The sequence below is a fragment of the Spermophilus citellus genome, assembly GCF_964194105.1.
Source record: "Spermophilus citellus genome assembly, chromosome: 18".
Lineage (NCBI taxonomy): Eukaryota > Metazoa > Chordata > Mammalia > Rodentia > Sciuridae > Spermophilus > Spermophilus citellus.
This window is the reverse complement of record NC_138200.1, coordinates 68,259,052-68,282,428: the sequence shown is the minus strand read 5'-3', so window position 1 is coordinate 68,282,428 and position 23,377 is coordinate 68,259,052. Positions and strand designations below refer to the sequence as shown.

Sequence of the window (23,377 nt, the reverse complement as noted above, 5' to 3'; positions counted from 1 at the left end):
ACGGACACTGTGCTCACCAAGGCAATGGTGAGGCTGCCTCCTTCCAGATGTACTGTGATGCTGTTCAAAGGGAGAGGGTGGACAGATGCTTGAGCCAGTCTCCATCGCAGCATGGAAAGTGACGCGGACAGAGGCAGACAGTGCCCCCATTCTGGCCCCAGGAAAACCTGCAGGGCCTCTGGAGATGGGCACCTCTCACTGGGCACCTGAGTGTGTCCTGAAGGCTCCCCGCCGAGGCTGGGGCTACCAATGAGCCTTGATGTCCTCACCACTGCAGGGCAGGCACCAGGCCCTGCCAGGCAGGAATGCCACGCAGCAAGCCCACGTTCCAAAGCACGGCAACACAGCACACTCATTTTTGTTTATGTGCAGCCAGACATTATTTAATCTTTTTTTTCAGGACTGGGGATTGAACCACTGAGTTACATCTCCAGCCCTTGTATCTTTTTTCATCTTGAGACAGGCTCTTGCTAACTCGCCCAAGCTGGCCTGGAACTCTCATCCTCCTGCCTCAACCTACTAAATAGCTGGGATTACGGTCATGGGCCACCACACCCGGCTTATTTTTTATTGGATTACTCCAGTGATTCACTATGGCACATGACTGGTGTTTGCTTTACAGTGATGATCTAAGATTCCTTTTAAAAGGTATTTAAGTTAAAAAAATGAAAATATTTAAAACATGCAAACAAACAACATAGATGGTATCTGGATACAGAAATTCATGTTGGTGGCAGGAGCCACATCTGCCTGGTATTATGCGGTTCCTCAGTCACACCCGTGCCTACTAAAGACAATGTCAACAAGCTGAGCCTGCTGGGATCTGTCCCCAGTTTGCAGGGAGTCAAACCATGAAAAAACTGCTTTCAAATGTGGACACACAATTGAAACCAACAAGGCAAGGGCAGACACCCCAGGAGGAGCAAGGGTGGGCAGTCAACAAAGGAGAAGGGGCCCCCTCCGTGGCCCTGGGTACACACCAGGAGCCAGCACACTGTGCCGGGAAGGGCAGGGAGTGTACCTCTCACCACTCTGCTCCTGCCCTGAGGTGGCCAGATGGCCATCTGGGCTGAGGAGGAGGCTGCCGAGCTGCACCTTTCTTCCCAAGACACCCCAAGAAACCTGAGGCCAAATCCCTTCCCCTCGAAAGGACAGTCAGCCCGAGCACCCTGCTCAGACCCCGAAAGCCAAGGGGACAAAAGAGAACAGAACACAGAGCTGCAGCTTTCCCGAGGGCCTGTGGGTCCACAGGAGTGTGCTCAGCCACTCTGTGGAGGCAGTGGCTGGGAGGAAGAAGGCTGTTCAGGGATGACCTCAAGAAGGCCAGCACAGGCTGGGATTTGCATACACACCTCTGGAGAGGAAAGATCCCGCAGGTGATCTCTGACCAAGGAAGTGACCTTCCCCACAGCGGGCAGCATGCTCTTATCTGCCAGGGACTGTCCTTCGTCCAAGGCTGCGGGAGGCTTGAGGGGCAAGGGTCGTTGTGTTGCCCAGACACCGAACCAGCAGCACAAGTGGCCCCGGGCAGCGTGGCCTCTATCCGGCTGACACAGAGCCAGCACCAAGGGTGACCAGGCAAGGGGACAAACCCAGGTGTGCCTGGGCTCCAGTCTGGGCAGCTGCCAAATTGGGGGGCCAAAGAAGAAAGATAAAACTGGACGGCCACTCCCTTCTAAACTCACAAGGCGGAACATCTCATCAAGACAGAAAGGGAAGGCGAAGCCTGTGGTTCCTGCTCTGACTACACGCGTCCACATCTACTTCTGGAGGAACCTGATGCCCTCACCCCAATCTGCCAGCACGCGTGGGGCGACAGTCAACAGGTGTGCGCTCTGCGCGCCTGGGACGCTGAAAAGGCCCAAGGCAGCTGAGTGCCCGTGGGGCTGCCATGGGGCTTTTCTGGCCTTCTGCTGGGCCCTCCACCCTGGTCACCATGCACATCTTTGTCCTTGCCTTGGTGGACGGTTCCCAACACCATCTCCCACCTCCACCACGTCCATCCACCTGACCAGGCACAACCCGCGGTGTCTCACGCTGGAGGACAACTCTTGATAGTTCAAGAGATAGTTAGGTAGTCCTCCCTAACTACACCACTCACCATCTGGCCCTCTCTCAGGGACCTGCACACAAAATCCACCACTGCCAGATAGCACGTGGCATAATGGGCCTCCAACGCAACACAAGGCTAGCAACATGGGCCCAGAGCACGTCACTCCGAAACTCCATCCACATGGCTGAGGTAATGGAAATACCTGGTAATCCCCAGTGGCCAGAGTCCAGGACCCAAACTTGAAGTCCCAACATGGAGCAGGGTTTTCCTAAGGCCTATGCATCCAGAGTCTGCTCACGAGGGGCTACCACTGAAGCTGGATGGCCTTTTTCCAAGTGAGGGTCCGGAAGGTGAGGTGAGACAGATAGGCTTTGCCCATAGGGGACCCCTACAGATCACAGACTCTGTTTCAATCCTGAGTTTTGAAAATGCACTGGAATCTAAGCACACACGTGTGAACCTGGGAGAAACACACGTGGTGGTGTGTTACACTCCACCCACTGCTGTCAGTTCCTGCAGGAGTAGAAAGAAGAAACCCACATGGACTGCTTCCAGGTGCAGGCCAGCACCAAGGAAGTGCGCCTTCTAACGTCTGTAAGGCTACCAACGCTGCTCTGGGCTCTTTGTTACTATTCCACTGCCCATCCTGGATCCACCCTATAGAAGAACTCGCCAGGCTCAGTAATGTTTTCTAATTCACAACCGTGTTTGTAGACCCGTGTGTATCTAGTACCTGCAGATACCAGGCGCCTACAGTCAGATGGAGTACCCCAGCGAGCACTACACTCATCCGCTCACCAACCTTCATCAAAGGGCGGGTGGAGCTGCTGGAGCAACTCCCTGGCTACACAATCAAGAAGTTCCACACGGCACACACGTTTCCCTGAAGGGCTCAGTGGCTCTCAGAGCCAGGCAGTTAAGCAACATCCAGAACAGGTCAGAAAGACCAGGGGAGGCTTAATAAACCATCAGAGGAGTTTCTTTGTGACAACAGAAAGATCCATGATGGCATTAAGAGAGTTCTTACAAGGACTGGGAAATTCTAGGTTTGAGCAATCTCCAACCCTTGGCTCATCAGGAGGCAGCTAAGCATAGCATAGAGCAGGCGATGAGTGGGTGGGTGGCTACAGAGTGTCACTTACATCCTGCCATCTGCTGACCGCCCAGGTGCTGTCATCAGATGCACTCAGGGTCAGCAGAGGCGACCTAGGCACCAATCTTTACGACTCACAGGAGCAAGTTCTCATGTGAGTTCCACCCTGTAAGACCTGCTCACCACAGAGACAGTTCTGAAAGGCTGGCAATGGAACCTGGCTGCACAGCCAGCACCAGTGCTGGGCAGGGCTTGCGGGGACAGTGCGCTCCAGAAACCAGGGAGGGGAAGTTGCTTGAAAGAAATGCAACACCTGGTTCTGCAACAGTGGAGACAGGGGCCAGATGCAACAGACCTGAATGACTCACCACACCGCAGAACCTCCTGGACAGCAGGCCACACAGCCTCGCCCACACTGTTAAGGGCACGTCTCAGAAAGCTGCAGTAAATCACAGCACAAACCAAGATCCCTAACCTGACGAGGCCCTTCCAGAAGGCGAAAGCAGCATTGCTTAGCTTTTCCCGCCCCATTCTGGCCCACCTGAAGGAGGCGTGTGCCGGATGGGGCAGTGTGTGGGGTGTGGATACAGAGGTGACTGTGACCCCACCAGGAAAACAGTGTGGCTTTGTGAGAACCAAGAACCAGGATGGTGAGTAGGTCCTGAGGTGGGCTAGGCCCACCTGATGGGAGCGAGAAACCTAGCAGCTTGTGCCCAGGGGCACCAACAGCTGTAAATGTGAATGTGACTCCGGTGCAAGCCTCCTAAGACAGTGGCAGCCTGGGCGACTCCCACAGGAAGGCCCAATGACCACTGGCATCTGTGACTTTGTGCAGGGGCTGGTCTCAGCTGTACCAGCTGAGCACACCCAACAGCCCGGCTGTGCAGAGCAGTTTGAGGCTGGCAGCGGGAATTCCCCTCCTGCACAGATGCGTTTTATGGAGCTGGTGGGAAGGTTCGGCTCTAGTTTAAATATAGCCAGGCCCAGAAGTGGGCAAAAGGTCCGTGAGGCCCAGTTATGAAACACCAACGTGAACAATGACGCAAGACTGGGAAAGGCCACGCTGCTGCTGGCCAGCCAGGCCTGCAAGGGCTGCCAGACATTCCTAGAGGACCCCAAAGAAAACAGGCTGGCCTCAGCGTGCAAGGCTTGGGGCAAGAAAGAAGGGCCACACCCAAACAGAGACAAGGGCGGAGTACAGCCACCTGGAGGTGGGGGCAGTGGTGTGCTGGCTGGGCGGGCCCGGGCCAGAACCCCTGTAGGAGCACTCACCGCCTCTCCACGACCTTTCCCCCCGGGACGCAAGTCTGCTGTCTGTTCTTAGGTGAAAAAAAGTTCTTTCTGTGTGGTTAAACCCCCCATCTGTTGGAGGCTGTCCCACTAATAAAAGGCGGTCACACACGCTCTACTCCCGGAGTCAACCCCCTGGAAGAGTAGCTGCACTCATTCTGCTTCGAAAGGAAAAAGGAATAGGAGCTCTGCACTGGGAATTCTGCCCTGATGAGATGCTGGCCTCAGAGGATAACAAGACCCAGACCCCAGGACCCAGGATGCCCAGCATCCGGGAGGCTGAACTGATTCCAGGAGACCACAGCCTTGCCTTGCTGACAGGCTGCTGGCTGGGCTGGTCACAGGAACACAAGGCAGTGTTCTGGGAAGAAAAGAAAAGGGCTGAGAGTCAAGTTGAGTGGGATTAAGCCAGGTCAGAAACAGGACACGGCTTTGCTCAGCTGCTGAGAAAAACTGTCTGATTCGGGACGAATGCCCTGACTCCCGAGTGTCCTGGGCCTGCCTGTGAGTCTGGATGGGCCCAGACAGCCACGAGTTCTCCAGAGGCCCACTGATGCGAGGGTCCACCTGTGCGTGTCTGGCCTGCCGCCCAGTGGCCACGCCAACCACCTCCCAAGGGCTTCCCTCTGGAGGCAGGTGTGCGGGCACTGCAGCTGTGCACCTGCCTCCTGCCCCTGCCCCTGTGCCCAGCCGCGCACACTTCACCAGCACACTCCTCTACAAGAAGCACTGGAGTGGGAAGAGCTCCTGGTTTCTTGGACACCAGTAGGGGCTGGAGAGGGCCATGGCCAGAGTAGCATTTCTTAGTAACACCTCCGTAAGCCACAGAGGTGGACTCCTGATGAGACTCAGGAAGCCACAGCTGCACTTGGCACTGTTAAGAGTCCTTCTTGCATCTGCGCTGAGACCAAGGGTCTGGACAGGCGTGAAGACAGCCATTTTATGGCTCTGGAAGGCAAAACAAGCTAGTTCTATATGCAGAAACCCTTCTATAGTTTTATCAGTCCTACAACAATCAACTGAATTGCACCTGGCAGAAATGTAGGCTGCCATAAATACTAAATGCCTCAAAACATTTGTCAAATGTCAGCATCAGACTGTCCTGGGTCTCAGGACAGGCACTGAGACTGCTGCCCTCCAAGGGACAATAAGAAGTCTGTGATAATACAGTACTGGGGCACTAAGAACTATGGGAGGGCAGAAGAAGTGGGGAGACCTCTCTTAGCAGGAATTTGAGCAAACCCTGTAGGAAGTGAGAGGCTGCCCACCCAGGAGAGGGGACGCTGCCAGCCAAGAGCAGAGGCGGCTGCGGCCCTGTCTTCCTAGCAGTGGTCCAATGGACTGAGTCCAGGCTGAAAATGCAGCACATTTTAGGAAAAGCAGGGAAAATCGTTTCCATAAAGAAAACAAGTTTAAGCCAGGCACAGAGGCACACAGCTGTAATGCCAGCTACTCAGGAGGCTGAGGCAAAAGGATCTGCACTTCAAGGCCAGCCTGAGTAACTTAATAAGGCTCTGTTTCAAAGAAAAATGAGAAGGGTTGGGGATGTAGCTCGTGGTACAGCCCTTGCCAAACATGCAGAGGGCCCTGGATTTGATCCCCAGTACTGGCGGGGTTGGGGGGAGGTTTTGAACCTGGGTGCGGTGTTGTGCACCTATCATTCTAGCTAGGGCAGAGGCAGGAGGATTGCTTGAGCCTGGGAGTTTAGGGCCAACCTGGGAACACAATGAGCTCCTGACTTGAAAAAGGCAGGAAAGGCTTGAGAGGGCCCAACACCAAAGCAGCACTGGCTCTTCTGTTGGATGACTTCAGAGCCACTTAAAGAGTTCTTTTATTTGGGGGGGGGGGGCCAGTACTGGGGCACTAGATCCCTGAGCCAGATCCCTAGCCCTATTTTGTATTTTATTTAGAGATAGGGTCTCACTGAGTTGCTTAGCACCTTGCTGTTACTAAGACTGGCTTTGAACTCTTGATCCTCCTGTCTCAGCCTCCTGAGCTGCTGGGATTACAGGTGTGCACTGCTACCTGGCAAAAGTTCTTTAGAGGGGCTGGAGTTGTAGCTCAGTGGCAGAGCGCTTGCCAAGCAAGTGTGAGGCACTGGGTTCAATTCTCAGCACAACTTGTAAATACATAAAATAAAGGTCCATCAACAACTAAAAAACATTAAAAAAAAAGAGTTCTTTAAAGCAGTCTTTTGTAGAACAAACTCTTTTGACACATGAGGAAACACGTGACTCATTCTGAACACTCTCTAGGAATGTCACTTGGACTACCACTGGCCAGTACAGCACATGAGGAGATCCATCGCTGCACCTGGGAACGTGCCGTCAATCTTTGCACCCACTGGAGCTGCACACAGCTGCAGAGGGGCAATCCAGAGCCCACTCTTGCTAACAGTGCTCGCGGAAAGGCAGAGCCCAGCCAGGAGGACAAGGCATGGAGACAAAGGGCCCATTCTCGTCCTCTGATGGACAGTCGACCCTTCCAGATTCTAAAGATTGAAAATGGGCCTTTTAAAGCCCCAATAAAGAGTGTTGTGAGAGGTGGGAGGGGAAGGAAGGGAGCAGGGGGTTAGTAATGATAGTGGAATGTGATGGACATCATTATCCAAAATACATGTATGAAGACATTAATTGGCGTGAACATACTTATAGATATATGAAAAATTGTGTTCTATGTGTGTAATAAGAATTGTGATGCATTCCGCTGTCATATATTTAAAAAATAAAAGCAATTAAAAAAAAATCCCTGAGTTAAAGAAAACACATTTGCAGTGCATGGACCTTGGAAGGACTTTGGGGCACTTCCCAATAAGGAGCTGCTTTAAGCCCAGCATGGTGGCGCACGCCTGTCCTCCCAGTGGCTGGGGAGTTTGGCAGGAGGATTGTGAGTTCAAAGCCAGCCTCAGCAACTGCAAGGATCTAAGCAACTCAGTGAGACCCTGTCTCTAAATAAAATACAAAATAGGGCTGGGGTGTGGCTCAGTGGTTGAGTGCCCCCGAGTTCAATCCCCAGTTATCCTCCCCTACCCCCTACCAAAGAAGCTGTTTTGATCCCTTTCCCACATTTTGCCCCGTGTCATGGGAGGGTGTTGACACCAGCAAAGCATGGGATGGGATGATGTCATCATCAAGCTTTTTAGAAGAGGTCTTAGAACTCCAACGTGGAAAGGCCAGCATCCTCAAACGATGCAAGGACAATGCATGTAGGAGAATGAGGCTGAGCCCCTGCCTCACACTATATACACAATGTACCTTAGAATGGCTCAACAGCTTAAAAATAAAAATAAAAGCTGCAACTATGAACCTCTTAAGAGGAAAACACCTTGGATCAGGCAATGTCATCTCAGACATGATACCAACAGCACAAGGGTTCAAAATAAAAACAGATACAAAGGGAACACGTGCTTCTAATGACAACATCAGGACAGCACGACGACTGGCAGAATGGGGACGCGGCTGCCAACGAGAGACTCAGCAAGGGCCTGAATGCAGAATGCAAGAGCTGTTAGAGCAGCAGCACTGAGAGGCCAAACCGCAAGATGGGGAAGGGTGTGGAGAGAGACTTCTCCAGAGATGCACAAACGGCCAGTGAGCAGGAGACAGCTTGGTGTCTCAGTCCCCAGGGAAACACACCGTGAGGCAGCAGCACGCACACACGCGGGGACGGCCAAGGGGCAACAAGACTGCTACAGAGGGGGTGGCTGGGCTGCACCTGGAAGATCGTCTGCGGGCCATCAGGAAGCGACACCATCACCAGGTGACCTTGGGATTCCTCAGTGCACGGCCAAGGAGAACTGAAGTCCACATAACACACAACAGTGTTCACAGTCACAGCAGCCAAAAGGTGTAAGGGTCAAATGTCCACCAACAGTGAATGAATAAAGACAATGTGGCGTGGCCGTGATGCTGATTCAGCTACAAGAAGCAATGAAGGACTGAAACAGAAATGCTTTAACCTGGATGAACCTTGGATATTCTAAGGGAAAGAGGCTAGATGAGAAGACCACCGCCAGGCTCTGCCACCCCACACCACCCCCTGAACACGCACACACACGAGGACGCGGCCCGTGGTGCCAGAGCCAGCAAATGGGCGGTGGAGAGACGGGAGAGCCTGCCAGCGGGTAGGGGAGTTCTTTCTGGGAGACAAGAACGCTCTAAAGTTATTGTAATCAGGACTGTACAACTTTGTGATTATACTAGAAACCACCCAATTGTACGTTTTAACAGGTACACCCATTTTATCACAATAAAGCTGTAGAAAGTGCACACACACAACTTGGCCCAATTCTCTGAGGCCCATCATTCCATCCTAGTACCCACGTGCATTTAGACAAAATGCAGGGACGTCCCCCGAGTGCGGGCCCAGGCCCGGCCCTGCCTCTCGGGCCTTTGCCTCGTCCAGCATAGCATGCACACCCGCTCACCAGGCGGCAGGCCATCAGCTTCCTCGCCACACATGAGAACCCGCCGTCTCGGTGGAAAGATGTGTGCCGCTGGCATTCCAGCTGCAGGAGCACCACACTGCCAGCGATAGGCGCCCAGCAAGACTGCTCCCTGTCTAAGCTCGGGGGCCAGAAACCGTCTGGGCTTAGGAGAGGGGCGCAGCACAACAGCTGCCCACGACGGGCAGCACCTACCCAACAAAGCGCACCTGTTTCTTTGGCAACTGCGCGGGTCACATGTCAAGGGGGCTGCCTGGCAGCAGCAGCAGCAGCCACCCACCAGCTCAGGGCAGGCGCTCCCATGCTCAGGACCCCAGCCCCCCAGGACTAGGTGGCCTACCTTGGTGGCTGCGGGGAGCGGGGCTTTGGCTTCTCCTTCTCCTTCTCCCGCTCCTTGTCCCTGTCCCGGTCGCGGTGCTGTCTGTCCTTGTCGCGCTTGGCTCGCTCTCGCTCCCACTCCTCCTTCCTCCGCTGCCGCTCCTTGTCGCGCTCGCGCTCCCGTTCCCGCTCGCGCTCCCGCTGCCGACGCTCGCGCTCTCGGTCGCGCTCCCGTTCGCGCTCGCGCTCTCGCTGTCTGTTCTCTCGCTCACGTTCCCGTTCCCTTTCCTTGGTTAAAAAGCCAAACGCACACGCTGTCAGTAGGACGCCTGATGGACGGGCAGAGGGAGGGAGGGAGCAGGGGCTGGCGTGTGGACCGCCCAAGTCACGGTGTTCCCAGGGTTCTCCTCAGAACGCGTTAAGATACAGGCAGGTGCCAATCAGAGGCACACAAGATACGAGAGTGAGATTGCCCTGACCGCCACCTCCAAACCTGTCCCCAGTCTGGCACGAGCTGTGCACAGCTGGCTCTCCTGCACATGACCCAAAGGACATGGCCTCTGGACACGGCTCCTTCCTCTGAGGATGGAGCTCGCACAGCTGCCCATGCCAGCAGGTGCGAGGAGGGGCTCCCCTGGGTGGTGCCTGGAAGAGTGGCACCCTCTACACAACCCTCGTTGCAGACTTGTGCATCCCCTCTGACATTCAATGTCAAAACAGAATGAAGTGCGAGCCCAGCACACCTGACAGATTCTGGGCTTTTCTCCAGGGACACGCTGTGCACACCGTGGCCTTCCTGCTGCCCCCACCCCCCAGCAGAGGAGGATCATAGTGGCTGCCCTGGGTAGGGACAGTATACCAGGAGCCTGCAGCCCAACTCCAGGAGGAAGCTGCTCTGTAGAGCAGGTGGGCACCAGAGGGTCAGCCAGGGGTTTTCTGGACTACAGGGTCCTCTGACCATCTGCTGAGCTCCTGGGGCCATGGCCACTTCCCTCTGGTCCTAAGAACTCCTGGCTCTGTCCTGAGTCACAACATAAAACCTGCCAAACTGCTTTTGAGGGACCTTTCCTGGAACAGTCTTCCCACGCCCCTCCAAGAGCAGAGACCTAGGCTCACAGTCCTGAGCACACAGTCCACAGACACTGAGCTCTCAGAGCCAGAGCGACTCAGGAGGAAGCACCAACGCAGACGACCCTCTGCCAAGAAGGCAGAGCGGTCAGAGACGGGTCCTCAGCCCGTGGACTACAGGTGAGTAATATGGCTAAGGAGACTCTCAGAGGAAGAGCTAGGGACGGCCAGAGTCCCTTGAAAACTGGCATCAATGACCTCATGAGCAGTCTGACTTTACAAACCACGGCAAGAACAAAGTCCGGGGAAGCCCCTGTTCAGGTTACAAGCATTCCCAGGGTACCCAAATCAGTCCTCCAGAAACCACCAGTATGGGCTTGAATTTAACCCTTTGGGTTCAATCAGCACACTGTGCTGACAGAATAAGCTCATGTGAAAGTCCATAAATGAAAAGGGTGATTCTGGCCAGGTGCAGTGGTGCATACCTTCAATCCTAGTGACTCTGGAGGCTGAGGTTGGCAAGTTTAAGGCCAGCCTGGGCTACTTAGATTCCTTTCCAAAGGCGGGAGGTGGTGGTGGTTTTAATGGGTAAATCAGTGACATTCACATCTGTACATCTGAGTCATACTTACTCGGTAATTATGGTACGGCTCTGTTTCTGTATATTGTACCCTGAAATTCTCGTACTGTCCACCACGCCAAAAGCGCTCTATTTCATAGTCATAGTAAGGGTCCGCATAAGGCTCAAGTCTGAAAAGAGAGCCAGTAAGAAGCAAATCTTATCACTTAGGAATACTAGAGGCAAACACGCTACATGAAATACAAGCAAGGAGGACCCGGCACCACGTTACGGAAACAACACACCATGACGGTATGGGACTTGGGCCAGGAAAGCAGGGCTGAGTCAGTACTAGGAAATCTGTAATGTGTGGTTACATCTAAAAGCACAGAATCATGTTCACAGATTTCGGAAGCACATCCAACAAACACTCAACACCCATTCCTACTGAAAGCACTCCAGAGAATGGGGACCCACACTCTCCCAACAAGACAGACAGAGGACCCTGGAGACCGCATAGCACCAGCTCGCTCTGTAAGATACGTGCAGACTCAACAACCCAGAGAGCTGATGAACAAGGACCCCGGTGAGGCAGAAGGATGGACAGAACCACTTTGAAACCAAAGTCCTCGTGGACACAGGTAAGGACTAGTTAGGAGACAGTGTGAGAAATTCATTCACAACACCAAGGAAGAAGAAAATCACTCAGGAACAAGAGAGTGTCAGCCAGAAATGGCAGGTTTATCCTGAAAAATAAAAAGAACACGTGAACAAACGAGAAGCCTTGGGCAGGCGGCTGAATGCCCAAGCCAGCTCTTCCTGCACTGCTCATAAGCATAAGCCCATTCCAGAGAACACAGCGACCTTATTCATGAGGCTGCACAAGCAGATACCCAGGTCACAGGGGAAGACATACCTACAAGCCAAGCCAATAAACCCCGCAGAAGTGCAGACACCCTCTGAAACACCACAACATCCTAAAGAGCCCCCGCCGTTCATGTCATCCTGTGCATGAAAACAAACAACTGATGGGGGAAGCTGGGAGCCCAGAGACAGACCCAAGGACACAGGCCGGGGTGGCTCCTCACTGAATGAGGCACCTGACCACCCCCTGGGGAGACACCTGACTAGAGCCCAGCACACCTGGGCTTTGCACCAGCCACACCAGCTGGAGGATGGCAGAGCCACAGCTTTACTCCTCTCCTTGGGGAGGGGAGGAGGACAGGGAGTACATGTGGCTCACATGGGTCCCAGACACCTCCAGGGCAGCGACTGCTCTCTAGGAGCTCCTCTCCAAGATCGAAAGGGCTATGGCAGAGATGAACCCCCAAGGCTCTTGCAGACAATGCCTGCATTTTTCATTCCTGCAGAGCTCAGTACTCGGTGGGTCTGTGATGGTGCACGGGTGCTGCAGATATGCAGGGGCAAGCAAACACCCTGAAGTGGGCCTGGACAAGAGAAAGCCAAAGGCCCCCAACACCATCAAGTCTCAGGGCTACGTGTTCTCTGACACCAGGGCTCTGCCAGCATATCTGTTTTGGGAACATCATTTAAGCTAAATGGAAAGGCCTCTTTCTTGCAGAGTTTCCCTGGGACACAAGATGAGCCAGACAAAGACAGCTAACAGAATGGAATGCACACACTTCCTCAGCCTGGCTCGAGGTGGGCACCCATCAACATGCTGCTGTTAAGTTTGAACTTGCTCACAACAGACTTCTCAGGCACTGTCTTGAAAAACACTGAGAAACATCTGTAATGAACCTGGAGGATGTTTGCTCAATTCATTGATGTAAAAACAAGTTCCACTAAAGAGTATCATGGTCTCCACAATCATTTCCCAAATTGTGTTTTGGGAAACCTGAGCTGTCAATGGGCCTCGCCCAAGGGTAGGCAAGGTTGGGCTCCCTGGCTGCATCTGGCAGAGGGGATCGTGCATTCCTGGTCTGTAGAGTCTCTGATTAATCAGCGGGCACTGCAGTGTCCTGCACATGCTCTGGCAGATGGCAGAGACGCTCTGCATGACAGGTCTTCTGTGGGCCTGGAGCTCTATGTGCACGACATCAGCAGGGCCCATGGGGCGAAACTGTCTCTCTCTGTAGAGGAGGTGGTTTCTGTCTACAGTCAACCCAGAAAGTGGCATGATAAGGTGCAAAGTGAAGCTGCTAGAGAATATGTAAGAATTGAAGTTGGGAGCTAGAAGTTTACAGTTCAACCCCTTCACTTCAAAGACAAGGAAACCGAGGCTCAAAATAATACTAAAGATTCTAAAACATGCACCTCTGCTTTTTATCCCAAGTTATAAAGTATCTCTCAAAGAAACAGTCTTGCAGGGATAGCACCTGTGCCACCCTGTACATGCTGCAGCAGAGTGGCCTTCCCCACTGGCCAAGGAGGGCCCCTCAGCCAAGCCAGGCGAAGGGAAACTTGCTGGGTCCACTTGGAGCAACCAGGTGCCAATGGTTCCCTCCTCCCTGTCCAGCCTCACTGTCCACAGGCCAGCTGGCACCCTCTCAGTGGCCAGGGTCTCACTCCTTCTGAACTTCCTCTTAACCTCTCAGTTCTAGCAGTTTCAACTGGCACTGGCTCGCTCCCTCCATGGTACCCAGTCTCTCCTCCTGGTTTTGCAGCCAAACGGTGAACACTTCCTCCCACTGGCCACTCTTTGTTACAGGAAGTGGGTGATCTATGTCTGGCTGGGACTCTGACTGGCAGTCTTCCCCCAATATCTACAACAAACACTGGGGTGCTTTTGCAGAGATCCTGACTCATCCAGTCTGGAAGGGGTCAGGCACAAAAGCCCCCACATCCACTCTGAGCACAGAGAATGTTAAAAAACACAGGAACACAAGGCAGTCAAAAGCCTGCTCTCAGCACTGCCCGTAGCCTCAGCCCCACCTGCACAGCTTAAGCAGCTGAGGGCTGCTCCTGCACCACACGCAGGGCAGGACTGGAACCACAGGCTTCTGCACCAAGGCCAGGGCACTCTGTGAAGTCTGTCATCAAACCTGGCACTGAACCACCTCCAAGCAGACACACCTCACAGCTCCCCATTCCAGCCAGGGGAACGGGAAACAGGGTGTAAACACTGCCCTTCTTTCCCTCCTATAAACAAGCACATGAATTCAGAGTACTCTGTACTTCCTGAAGTCATACCACCTCCTGAACGCTCACCAATACTCCAGGTGTGAATGACAATACCATCGTGCACACCTTGCTCGAGAAGAGGCTCCTGAGCATCAGCCCCCTGCCCACGGTGACCCTGCAGACATCTGGGCCACACTCAGTTCTGATTTAAACGTCCTTTTGCCATCTGCCAACGTCCATGTGCAGAACTTCACTAGAAGGATGTGCAAGTGTTCCCGTCCACAGGGAATCCTCTCAGCATGTCCTGCAGGCAGACTCAACTCTACAGATGGTTCCCTTCGTGCCTGTGATAAAGTCTATAACTAGGCACAGTGAGAGGTTGACGTAATAACGTAGACTATGACGATATGGGATGACCCGAGTTACTTAAATTGCTCATCTCTGGAATTTTCCAGCTGAATTTTTGACCACCAGCAACAAACGGCATAATGCAAATTGTGAGTAAGGGGCTCTGTGCCTGTGGTCTCCACCCTGGGTCCTGAGCACGGGCCCCACTGGCAGGACTGGCACCACACAGTGTGCGCCTGCCTGCCAACTTTGCAACATGAGCACTGCCCCAAGACCCAGGTAAAGACAAGTCAGTGGGACCGCTGGGTGAGATGGCGGTCAGTTCCCAGGACCCGTGCCCTAACCTCACTGCTCTGCCAGCAGAAACCTGGCCCGTCTCTGTCCTGTGAGGGTAAAGCACCATCCCTAGGGCAGAAGTGGGCAGGGGAGGCAGCACTTTCCAGGCCGCGTGATGCCTCAGAATCTGACTCATTCAATTCCGCGTACTTTCCCCATCACGACTTTTAAACGCCAGCACTAAAGGTTTGGAGGGCAGCAATAGCACAGTATGGACAGTGAGAGGGCCACAGCGGCCACGCCCTTGGGACTGCTGTGGCGGACGGTGCACATTCCCTGGCTCCTGGTGACCAGCAGGGTGAGGAGAGAGACACACCTAGGGGCTCCAGTGGCTTCCCTGACAGCTGCAGCCACCACAGGGCCCACAGGTAGAGCTGGGACACCACCAGAGGCCAGCAAACAAGGGGAGGCGACTGCAGAGGGAGTCTGAATTAGCTCAGGGGTGGCATTTCCACGCCTTCAAGGATGGGTGGCACCAATGCCAAGGTGCCTTGAGACTCACATGTGGCCACTCTCACCAGAGCACTGGTGAGCGGGGGGCCACTTGACTCCCCCTTTGTGCTGGGGAACAAACTCTGGCTTCTGTTTGCTAGGCAACTGCTTTCCACCAAGCTCTCCCACCCCCGATCTTCTGTAAGAGGAGGAAGCGCAGAGCATTCCTTACGTTGTATCTCTGACATCTCTCGGGACCCGAGAATTCCAATCTCGGAAAACTTCATTTTCTTTGTCAAACTCGCGCTCATCTTCACCAATGGTCACTGTGAACCTTTTCTCTTCAAAATCAGGTTCCTGTTCTTTTCGAATGGTTGCTTTTTTTAAAACCTACCATTGGAGGAAGAAAGAAGTCACACTCAGTCACCGTGAGGGACGCAGGGAAAAGGTCTGCTGAGGCCGATGGCAAGGGGCAGACACAGGACCCCCAGCACCAGCACCTCTCGGGAGGGGCATGAGAGCGATGCTGTGGCTCATGTATGCGCAAGTGAGGCACAATGGAGCTTGTCACTTCCTGTGAACAGTGGAGGGACAGGACCAAGGTCCTTTGGTAATGAGGACCGAGTGTGGTGAGTACGCACAGTGTGTATACTCAGAGGGCGTGTGAAAGGAGGGGCTCTGTCCTCCTCTCCCTGGAGAATGACCAGAGCACTAAGCAGGAGCCACACTGGGCAGTGACGGGAGCCCCAGGGGAGCAGGTGCTGGGCCTCAGGCGGGTGGGGGGTGGGTCCTGGGCAGTGGGCCCCATGGAGTGGCTGGAGTCAGCCCTCTGTCTGCTAGGCTGCCCCAACCACCTAAAGATGGCATGTCTGTGTTCTGGGCTTGGCCTCCCTGGCCTCCCCGGCCTCCTGGGGTGTGCGTGTGACCTGGGCCAACTCACAGAGACAATCAGACACCATTTCCATTCTTTAACTCTCACAGGAACCACTGCAATACCCCACAGCTTCCAAAGCTCTGACTAGGTTTTGGTGCAAGGCAAGCCCACCATGGAGCCTCCTCAGGGCCGCTGGACCGTTACCTCCTTGGCATGCCGGAGTCCTCGCTCCCAGGCACTCTCTGTTGGAGGTTCTGGAGGGGGTGGAGGCAAGATCTCATCGACTACTGGCCCACCCTGTTAAAAAAACGAAAGTGGAAAAGTTGATAAGGCAAGCAAAACTTTAAAATCTAAAGGAAACAAACCAAAACATCAACTAAAACACAAGCTCGCTGCACACGACTCTCCCGCCCAAGCCTAAAGCGTCCCCCAAAACATCCAGGGCCACTCTGCACAGAAGCGTCCAAAAGGGCCACTCTATGCCTCTCCCCAGCCAGAAGATGCCTTGTCCACGAGGCATATACTAATTTGTCTTAAGCCCGAGATTCAGACAGTGCCCAGATGTTCAATATGCTAACAATTAAAGAAGAAGAGGTGTTCACGCACCCAAGGGTTGGCAGGCATCAGTGGATGAGGTCCAAGAGGCGGGGCACCATTAGGCGGGAAAGGGTCAGCTTTGGTGATGAGGGAGTAGTTCCCTTTGTCGTTCACTCCGGGGTGTATGAACCTACAATTCATTCCCCAGGTACAATTTCCTGGGGAAACAAAAGTCAGGTCAGTAAGGATGCCAGTAGCCTAACTGTACGGGCAGTGACTGGGATGAGCAGCAGCAGCATGTACTAAAGACCTGGAATGTTCTATATGGCCAGCTAGTGCTCCAGCGGTCCCTGGATGAGGAGATGGATGTGCTGAGCCTGGAGACACCCAGAGCCAGTGGCTGCAGTCAGGGTTGCCTGGCCTTCCTGCCCCTCTACAAGGCTAGCAGCCTCTTGCACACGAGAGCGCCACAGCAGGCAGGTTGAGCCACCTGGGCCCTGGCTCAGCTGAGAGCTTCCGAGACAGCACTCCCTAGAGGAGCAGCTCCTGGTGAGCACAGGGATCCCCAGGCCCTGTTTCAAAGTCACTTTGTGAGGCGTGCATGCAGTTAGCCTCCACATCTGCAATTTGTACATCCATGATTCTCCAAATGTAGACTGAAATTATTCCCTGCAACATTACTAAACCTTTACAGACTTTTCTTGTCATTACTTCCTAAACAATACAGTATAACAACTGTTTCCACAGCACTTACACTGTGTTGGGCACTACCCACTGATCTAGAGATGACTGAGTCTATGGAAAGCCGTGTGCAGGCTCTCTGTGAGTGCTATGCCATGTCATACCAGGACTTGAGCCCCTGAGATGTCGGCATCTGTGGGGATCCTGGAGCCAACTGGCTGTGGATACTAAGGTCAGTTGTGTATATCAATGAGCATTAATTAAAACAGAAAATTCTCAGAGCTCTGCAGACCCAAGGTTCAGTGCAGAGACATGCTGCAGCCTCCAGGCAGCCTCTTCAGGCACAGAGAACATACTGAAGTAGAAATCGATGGGAAGCACTGACAATTACCAGAGTTCTGCAGGTCTATCCCAGGGTGATCTTCACCATCTCCAAATATTTGTACTTCCTTATCAAAATTCTCAGAACCACTCTGGGATATTTCTGGGACTTAAAAATGTGTGATAAATTAAAGACACAGCGATGATTATAATAAAACTAGGCTTTTATACTTTGCTCACAAAGAATCAAAACTGATTTTCAGCAACAGAAAACCAGGATCATTAAGGGAAACCAATAAACTTTTCAGCACAAAATGTATAATGCCTTATCAGTGACTGAACTGCTTTTTGAAAATTTATTTTTTTAACAGAATACACAACGGGTTCAAAAGCAAACATGGCTTATAGCATGTACATAGTTTTACAAAACATTTTCAGTGGGTAATATGTAGCTAGATTTTAAGTAATTTTAAAATATATGTTCAATCCAAAACAATGATATTCTGTTTGAATATTTCTGTCAACAAATCACGTTTTCTCTTCTATAATTAAATAGAAACAGTCATTAGGTATTTAGGAAAAACCAAACTTTACTTTTAAGCGTTATGAATAAAGCTTGCATTAAAACCAACTCAATATAACATAATAGCATTTGGTCTAAACTAAACATGAAATAAAGTATACTTAAAAAATTGCTTCTCTGGAAATTAAAAAAAATGACAAAATGACTTTTTTAAATTTCTAAAAATATTTAAGAGAACACATGTAAGTCAAAAGCAGCTGGAAACACTCTTCTGTGGGGCTGGGGTCCCCAGGCGTCAGAGGGCTCAGAAGCAAGACTGCAATCAGGCATGGAAGAGATCACAAGCACCATCCACTTCACAATCCAACCCACAACATCCACGCCGCAGTTAACGTTGTTTGTTATTAAAATATAACAAAAGCTTACCGTAGAAAATTTTCAAGTACAGAAAAGTATTAACAATATAAATCACGCTTTTCTGCAATTTCCTTATCATATATATCTGGGTGGTAAATGAGCAGATATTTGCTATTTTTCGATATTCACAAATTTTCAAGACAAAAACCAAAGCACCACCCATAGGCCCACTACCAAAAGACACCCCAGGGCACGCATGCAGCAGGAGAAACGAGGAACAGGTGCGCCAGAGGAGGCCAGGGAGCATGGGGAGGAAGGAGAGAGGGGGCCCAGGCATTCTGCCAGATGCAGCCTATTACTGGCTGCTAAGCCAGCACCCTGCTGAGAAGGGTCCTGAGCCCTGGCCACCCAAGCAAAGAGGAAGAGGGCTCCAGGAAGGAGGAGAACTGTGTAGCAAAGGGCAGACACAGAACAAGAGTGCCTAAGCCCAGCACCAAACCACTGGGACTGAGGGGAGGGGAACCTTGACGCCCCATCAGTACATTACTGTCATCATTTTAAAAGAATTTGATTAAAAAAGGCAATGGAGGGCCAGGGTTGTGGCTCAGCGGTAGAGTGCTTGCCTTGCATGTGTGGGGCACTGGGTTTGATCCAGCATCACATAAAAATAAAGTAGAGGTATTTGTCTATCTACAACTTAAAAGTCAACAGAAGCAAAAATGCAGATGTTTTAGAACTGCGAGGTCTTCTGCTTGTTGTTTTGGTATGCTTTTGTGGTCTGGGGATTGACCCCAGGGATGCTCTACCACTGAGCTGTACCCAAGCCCGTTTTATTTTTTATTTTGAGGCAGGATGGCCTCAAACTTGCCATCCTCCTGTCTTAGCCTCCACAGCTGCTGGCATCGCAGACCGCGCTGCCTCACTCAGCTGGTCGTCTGCTTCTAAATGGAATTTCACAAACACAAAACCTGGGTGAACTGCAATTCTGAGTGCATAAACAAACGCTCCCTCTTCCTGTGCTAGGACTCCGCAAGTGGAAATGGAGACGACCCAGAGCTGTCAAGACGGGCCCGGCAGCTCCTTCACCCCTGCAACATCTAAGTGCCACCCTCAGCACATGGGGCTTCCCAGGAAAAGAGTATTCTTTTCTTAACTGGAGGGTGGGCACCTCGGCAATTCTACCCTTTTAAAACTTCAGCTTTATGCCCCTATAGACACTGTATATTTTATATACATGTTTCATGATAGAACAACTAGACATAGAAATGCATGTAAATAAAAAGTATCCACAACTCTAAAAGGCAGCCCGTGAAGAATCCTTCCTACTCCAGGCCTCCTGGGTCCTGTGCCAAAAGCAGTCATTAACTTATTGGGACCAATGAACCTCTAATGACACACTTGCCAGTTTCCCTTGAGTATACTGTATTACTCTTGTGTTGCTTTTTGTCACTGAACAATATAGCTACAAAAAAGGAACCCACGGCCTTAATAGAAACAGACCCAAACTGTGTCAGTGAAACAGATACAACCCATGTACAGGAAACTGCTGCACCTCTGGCCTGGCAGCTGCTGGCCACAATCCCACGTCCAACAACCGGGGATCCCTCTTTCCTAGTGTGAGAACACCAGGAGCAGCATACACAGTGTCTGTGGTGTGCAACTGCATGAGAGCTCCTGTGTGTTGGAACCACAAACTCCAGAATTTTAGTTTCTGATTTGTTGAACAGCCAACCAATCCTATCCCTCAGACACACCATCCCCACATTTGCAAAGGTACTGCTAGAACAGCTGAGGTAATTTTACAGTGTTTCTATTTCCCCCACAAAGTACTTGCTTTATACCCTAACTGTAAACAAAGCCTTCTGACACAGTGATTGTATTTAAATTTCCCTCAGTCCCTTCTTTCCTGTTAGCCTGCATAATTCCAAGCAGGTAATAAACAGAGGTTGTCTAGGTAAAGAACAGGTTAAAGTGCTTCAGTGGTTTTTCAAAAACACTTCACAAAAGGAAGTCAGAATAAAAAAAAAAAAAAAAAAAAAAAAAAAAAACAGTAACTAAGCTTAAGAGCAAACCAAAGAGCTCCGAATCTGCATGTTGACAGGCCCGAAACCCAGTGAACCTCTGCATACCGCGGGCACCACACAAGGACTCCTGGGTCATATCCCGCCTCAGCTCACAACAGCAGAGGCGAGGCAGATAACCAGTCTCATTCAGTGAGACTCAAGATGTCTCGTGTGGCAATTGAGAGAACAGCACACCTTCTCAGCTGCTGCTTTAAGGAACACAGACTTGAGACTAGCCATTTTTTTAACCTTTTTTCCCAGCGCCCTAGGTGGCCTGTTTATGGGGGTCATTTCTAGTGATATTTTCTGTATCCAAGCTAAATGAGAAACCTCAAAGATATTTCATGAATCTACTTAAAAATGAATCAAATGTCTGAAAACATAGATATTCCATGAAAACATTGCTTGACTACTTGACAGGAGGCGTGGCACGAGGTCTCCTCTGGCAGCTTCGTCCTGCTGACAGCAGCAGGATGCTCCATCTGCTTCTGTGCTCCAGGGTGGTGCAACTGCAGAGAGGTGCTCATAGCCCCCCAGACACTCTTGCTGCTGTCCCCACAGGCCTCCAGACGAGTGCTGTGCAGTGGGACCCCAGCTCTCATGAAGTTCTTGGTCTGTCTGCAACTCTGAGCGCACCTTTTCCCTGGCATGGCTCTGCAGCACCACCCAGTGGTCAGGTGGAGAATTCGCTACACAATGGGAAGCAGATGCAGTCGGTGGCAGATTCCAATTTTCCAAAGTTTTTATTTGAGAGTGCAGGTTTTAACACTGTTTGCAAATTGCCATTGTTCTATTTGAAGTGAGGGGCCCACATTCTTCCTGCCAAGGGCCTAGGCCCACAATGCTATGGTACATCTGTCTGTCATTTTTTCCAGGCACCATTCCATCACCTGTCACTCAAACTCAAACCTGTCACTCAAACCTCCAATGCACTGTCCCTTAAGATCCTCAAGTCCCTCTCAAGAGGCTTGGGTGTGGGGCGAGGGCTCCGTGCAAAAGGCCATCCCATTGTGCTGAGATGAACACTAAGGGATCTTTCACCATGGTGCAAAAGCTCTAAACTGGATTGTGGTGATCGCTGAATAACTTGGCAAATTCAGTAAAAATCAATTAAAAACTCTACTCTTAAAATGTGTGAATTGTGTGGCACGTAAGCTGTACGTCTATGTTTTATATATATATATATATATATATATATATATATATATATATTAGTTGTTGATGGACGTTTATTTTATTTATTTATATGTGGTGCTGAGAATCGAACCCTGTGCTTCAGGCATGCTAGGTGAGTGCTCTACCGCTGAGCCACAACCCCAGCCCTGTTTCATTTTCCAGAAGACATTTACTCAAGTGTAAAGTTTAGTTAAATTATAATGCTCACTGCTGTATGAGACGCTGAGTGGGTCGGCACTCTTCATGAGCGCACGATGGTGAACACCTTACTGCCAGCATGGTCTTAGTATTAGGAAACAGTTTTAACCTGCAGGAGGTGTCCTGAAAGGGTCTCAAGGACCCCCAGGGGTCCCCAGTCCACACTCTGAGGCCTGCTGCTTTAAACACAAAAGAGAATGCAGGGATTTGAAAATGAACAGAAGGTATTTCTTAAGGAAAATATACAAATGGCCAAGCAGCACGTAAGTGGCTAAACACACACATTAGGAAAATGCAAATCAAAACCATAAGGTGGCCCAGTACAGTGGTGCATGCCAAATCCCAGTGGCTCTGGAGGCTGAGGCAGGAGGATCACGAGTTCAAAGCCAGCCTCAGCAAAAGTGAGGCGCTAAGCAACTCAGTGAGACCCTGTTTCTAAATAAAATACAAAATAGGGCTGGGCATGTGGCTCAATGGTTAAGTATCTCAATGGTTAAGTATCTCTGAGTTCAATCCCCAGTACCCCCCAAAAACAAAAAACACACAAGAGGCCACCTTGCACCCACTGGAAATGCTCCTACAGAAAATCAGAGCCACGCTGGTGAGGGTGTGGAGACATGGGAGCCTTTGTGCAATGCCGGGGACACAGAAGGGTGCACCCACTGTGGAACAGAGCTGGGCACTTCTTCAAGACATTAAAAGGCTGGGGGTCAGGTGCTGGTGCAGGCCTGTAATCCCAGTGGCTCTGGAGGCCGAGGCAGGAGGATCTCAAGTTCAATGCCAGCGTCAGTAATTTAGTGAGGCACTAAACAACTCAGCCAAACCCTGTCTCTAAATAAAATATTTTAAAAGTACTGGGGATGTGGCTAGGTGGTTAAGCACCCCTGGGTTCAATCCTTAGTACCAAAAAAAAAAAAAAAAAAAAGTAAAGCAGGGGTTTAGTTCAGTGAAGAGCTGCCCAGAACATATGAGGCCCTGGGTTTGATCACAGCTCTATCAAAACAAAGGTAGAATTACCCTATGATTTGCAATCCCACTTGTGGTCTATTTTTTAAAAAAATTGAAACCAGGGGTCTCAAAGATATTTGCACACATGCTCGTAGCATTATCCACAGTACCAAGAGGTGGAAACAAGCCAAGTGTGCAACGGCAGGTAAACAGAAAAAACAATGCAGTCAGTCTGTTCAATGAAATATTATTCGGTCTTAACAAGGAAGGAAATTCCAGCACATGCTGTGCACAGGTGAACCCTGAGAAGTAGGCCCTACAAAACGAGCCAGTCACCAAATGACAAATTCTGCATGATTCCACTTACATGAGGTACCAAAACAAAGTTGGGTCCACGGAGACAAAAGGCAGAGTGGGGAGTGCTGGGACTGGAATAGAGAATAGGGACTGTGGTTTGCTGGGCACAGTTTCAGTGCTGTGAGCTGACAATGTCCTAGAGATGCTTGATGGGGACAGTCACACAACAAAGTGCTTTCAGTGACCCTGAATCAAGATGGTCAATTCTATGAAAACCACATGTTTCTTCCACAATTAAAAAACCAACAACAAGGGCAATTACAAATGGACTGGTGCTTGTTCACAGAGGGATACAGAAACCTGAAGCAGGACAGCTT

The 23,377-nt window shown here is 51.2% G+C and overlaps 1 protein-coding gene across 4 annotated transcripts in view; it reads right to left on the bottom strand.

Moving 5' to 3' along the window:
- The window catches only part of ZC3H18 (zinc finger CCCH-type containing 18), a 51,460-nt gene that overhangs the window by 12,867 nt on the left and 15,216 nt on the right, over positions 1–23,377 (bottom strand). For all 4 annotated transcript variants that reach the window (XM_081275623.1, XM_081275626.1, XM_081275625.1 and 1 more), the window contains 5 exons: positions 16,506–16,654; positions 16,104–16,196; positions 15,258–15,415; positions 10,899–11,016; positions 9,221–9,486 (listed from right to left, as the gene is read on the bottom strand). In XM_081275623.1, coding sequence (XP_081131749.1) covers positions 9,221–9,486; positions 10,899–11,016; positions 15,258–15,415; positions 16,104–16,196; positions 16,506–16,654 — 784 coding nt within the window. The remainder of the gene's footprint in view (positions 1–9,220; positions 9,487–10,898; positions 11,017–15,257; positions 15,416–16,103; positions 16,197–16,505; positions 16,655–23,377) is intronic.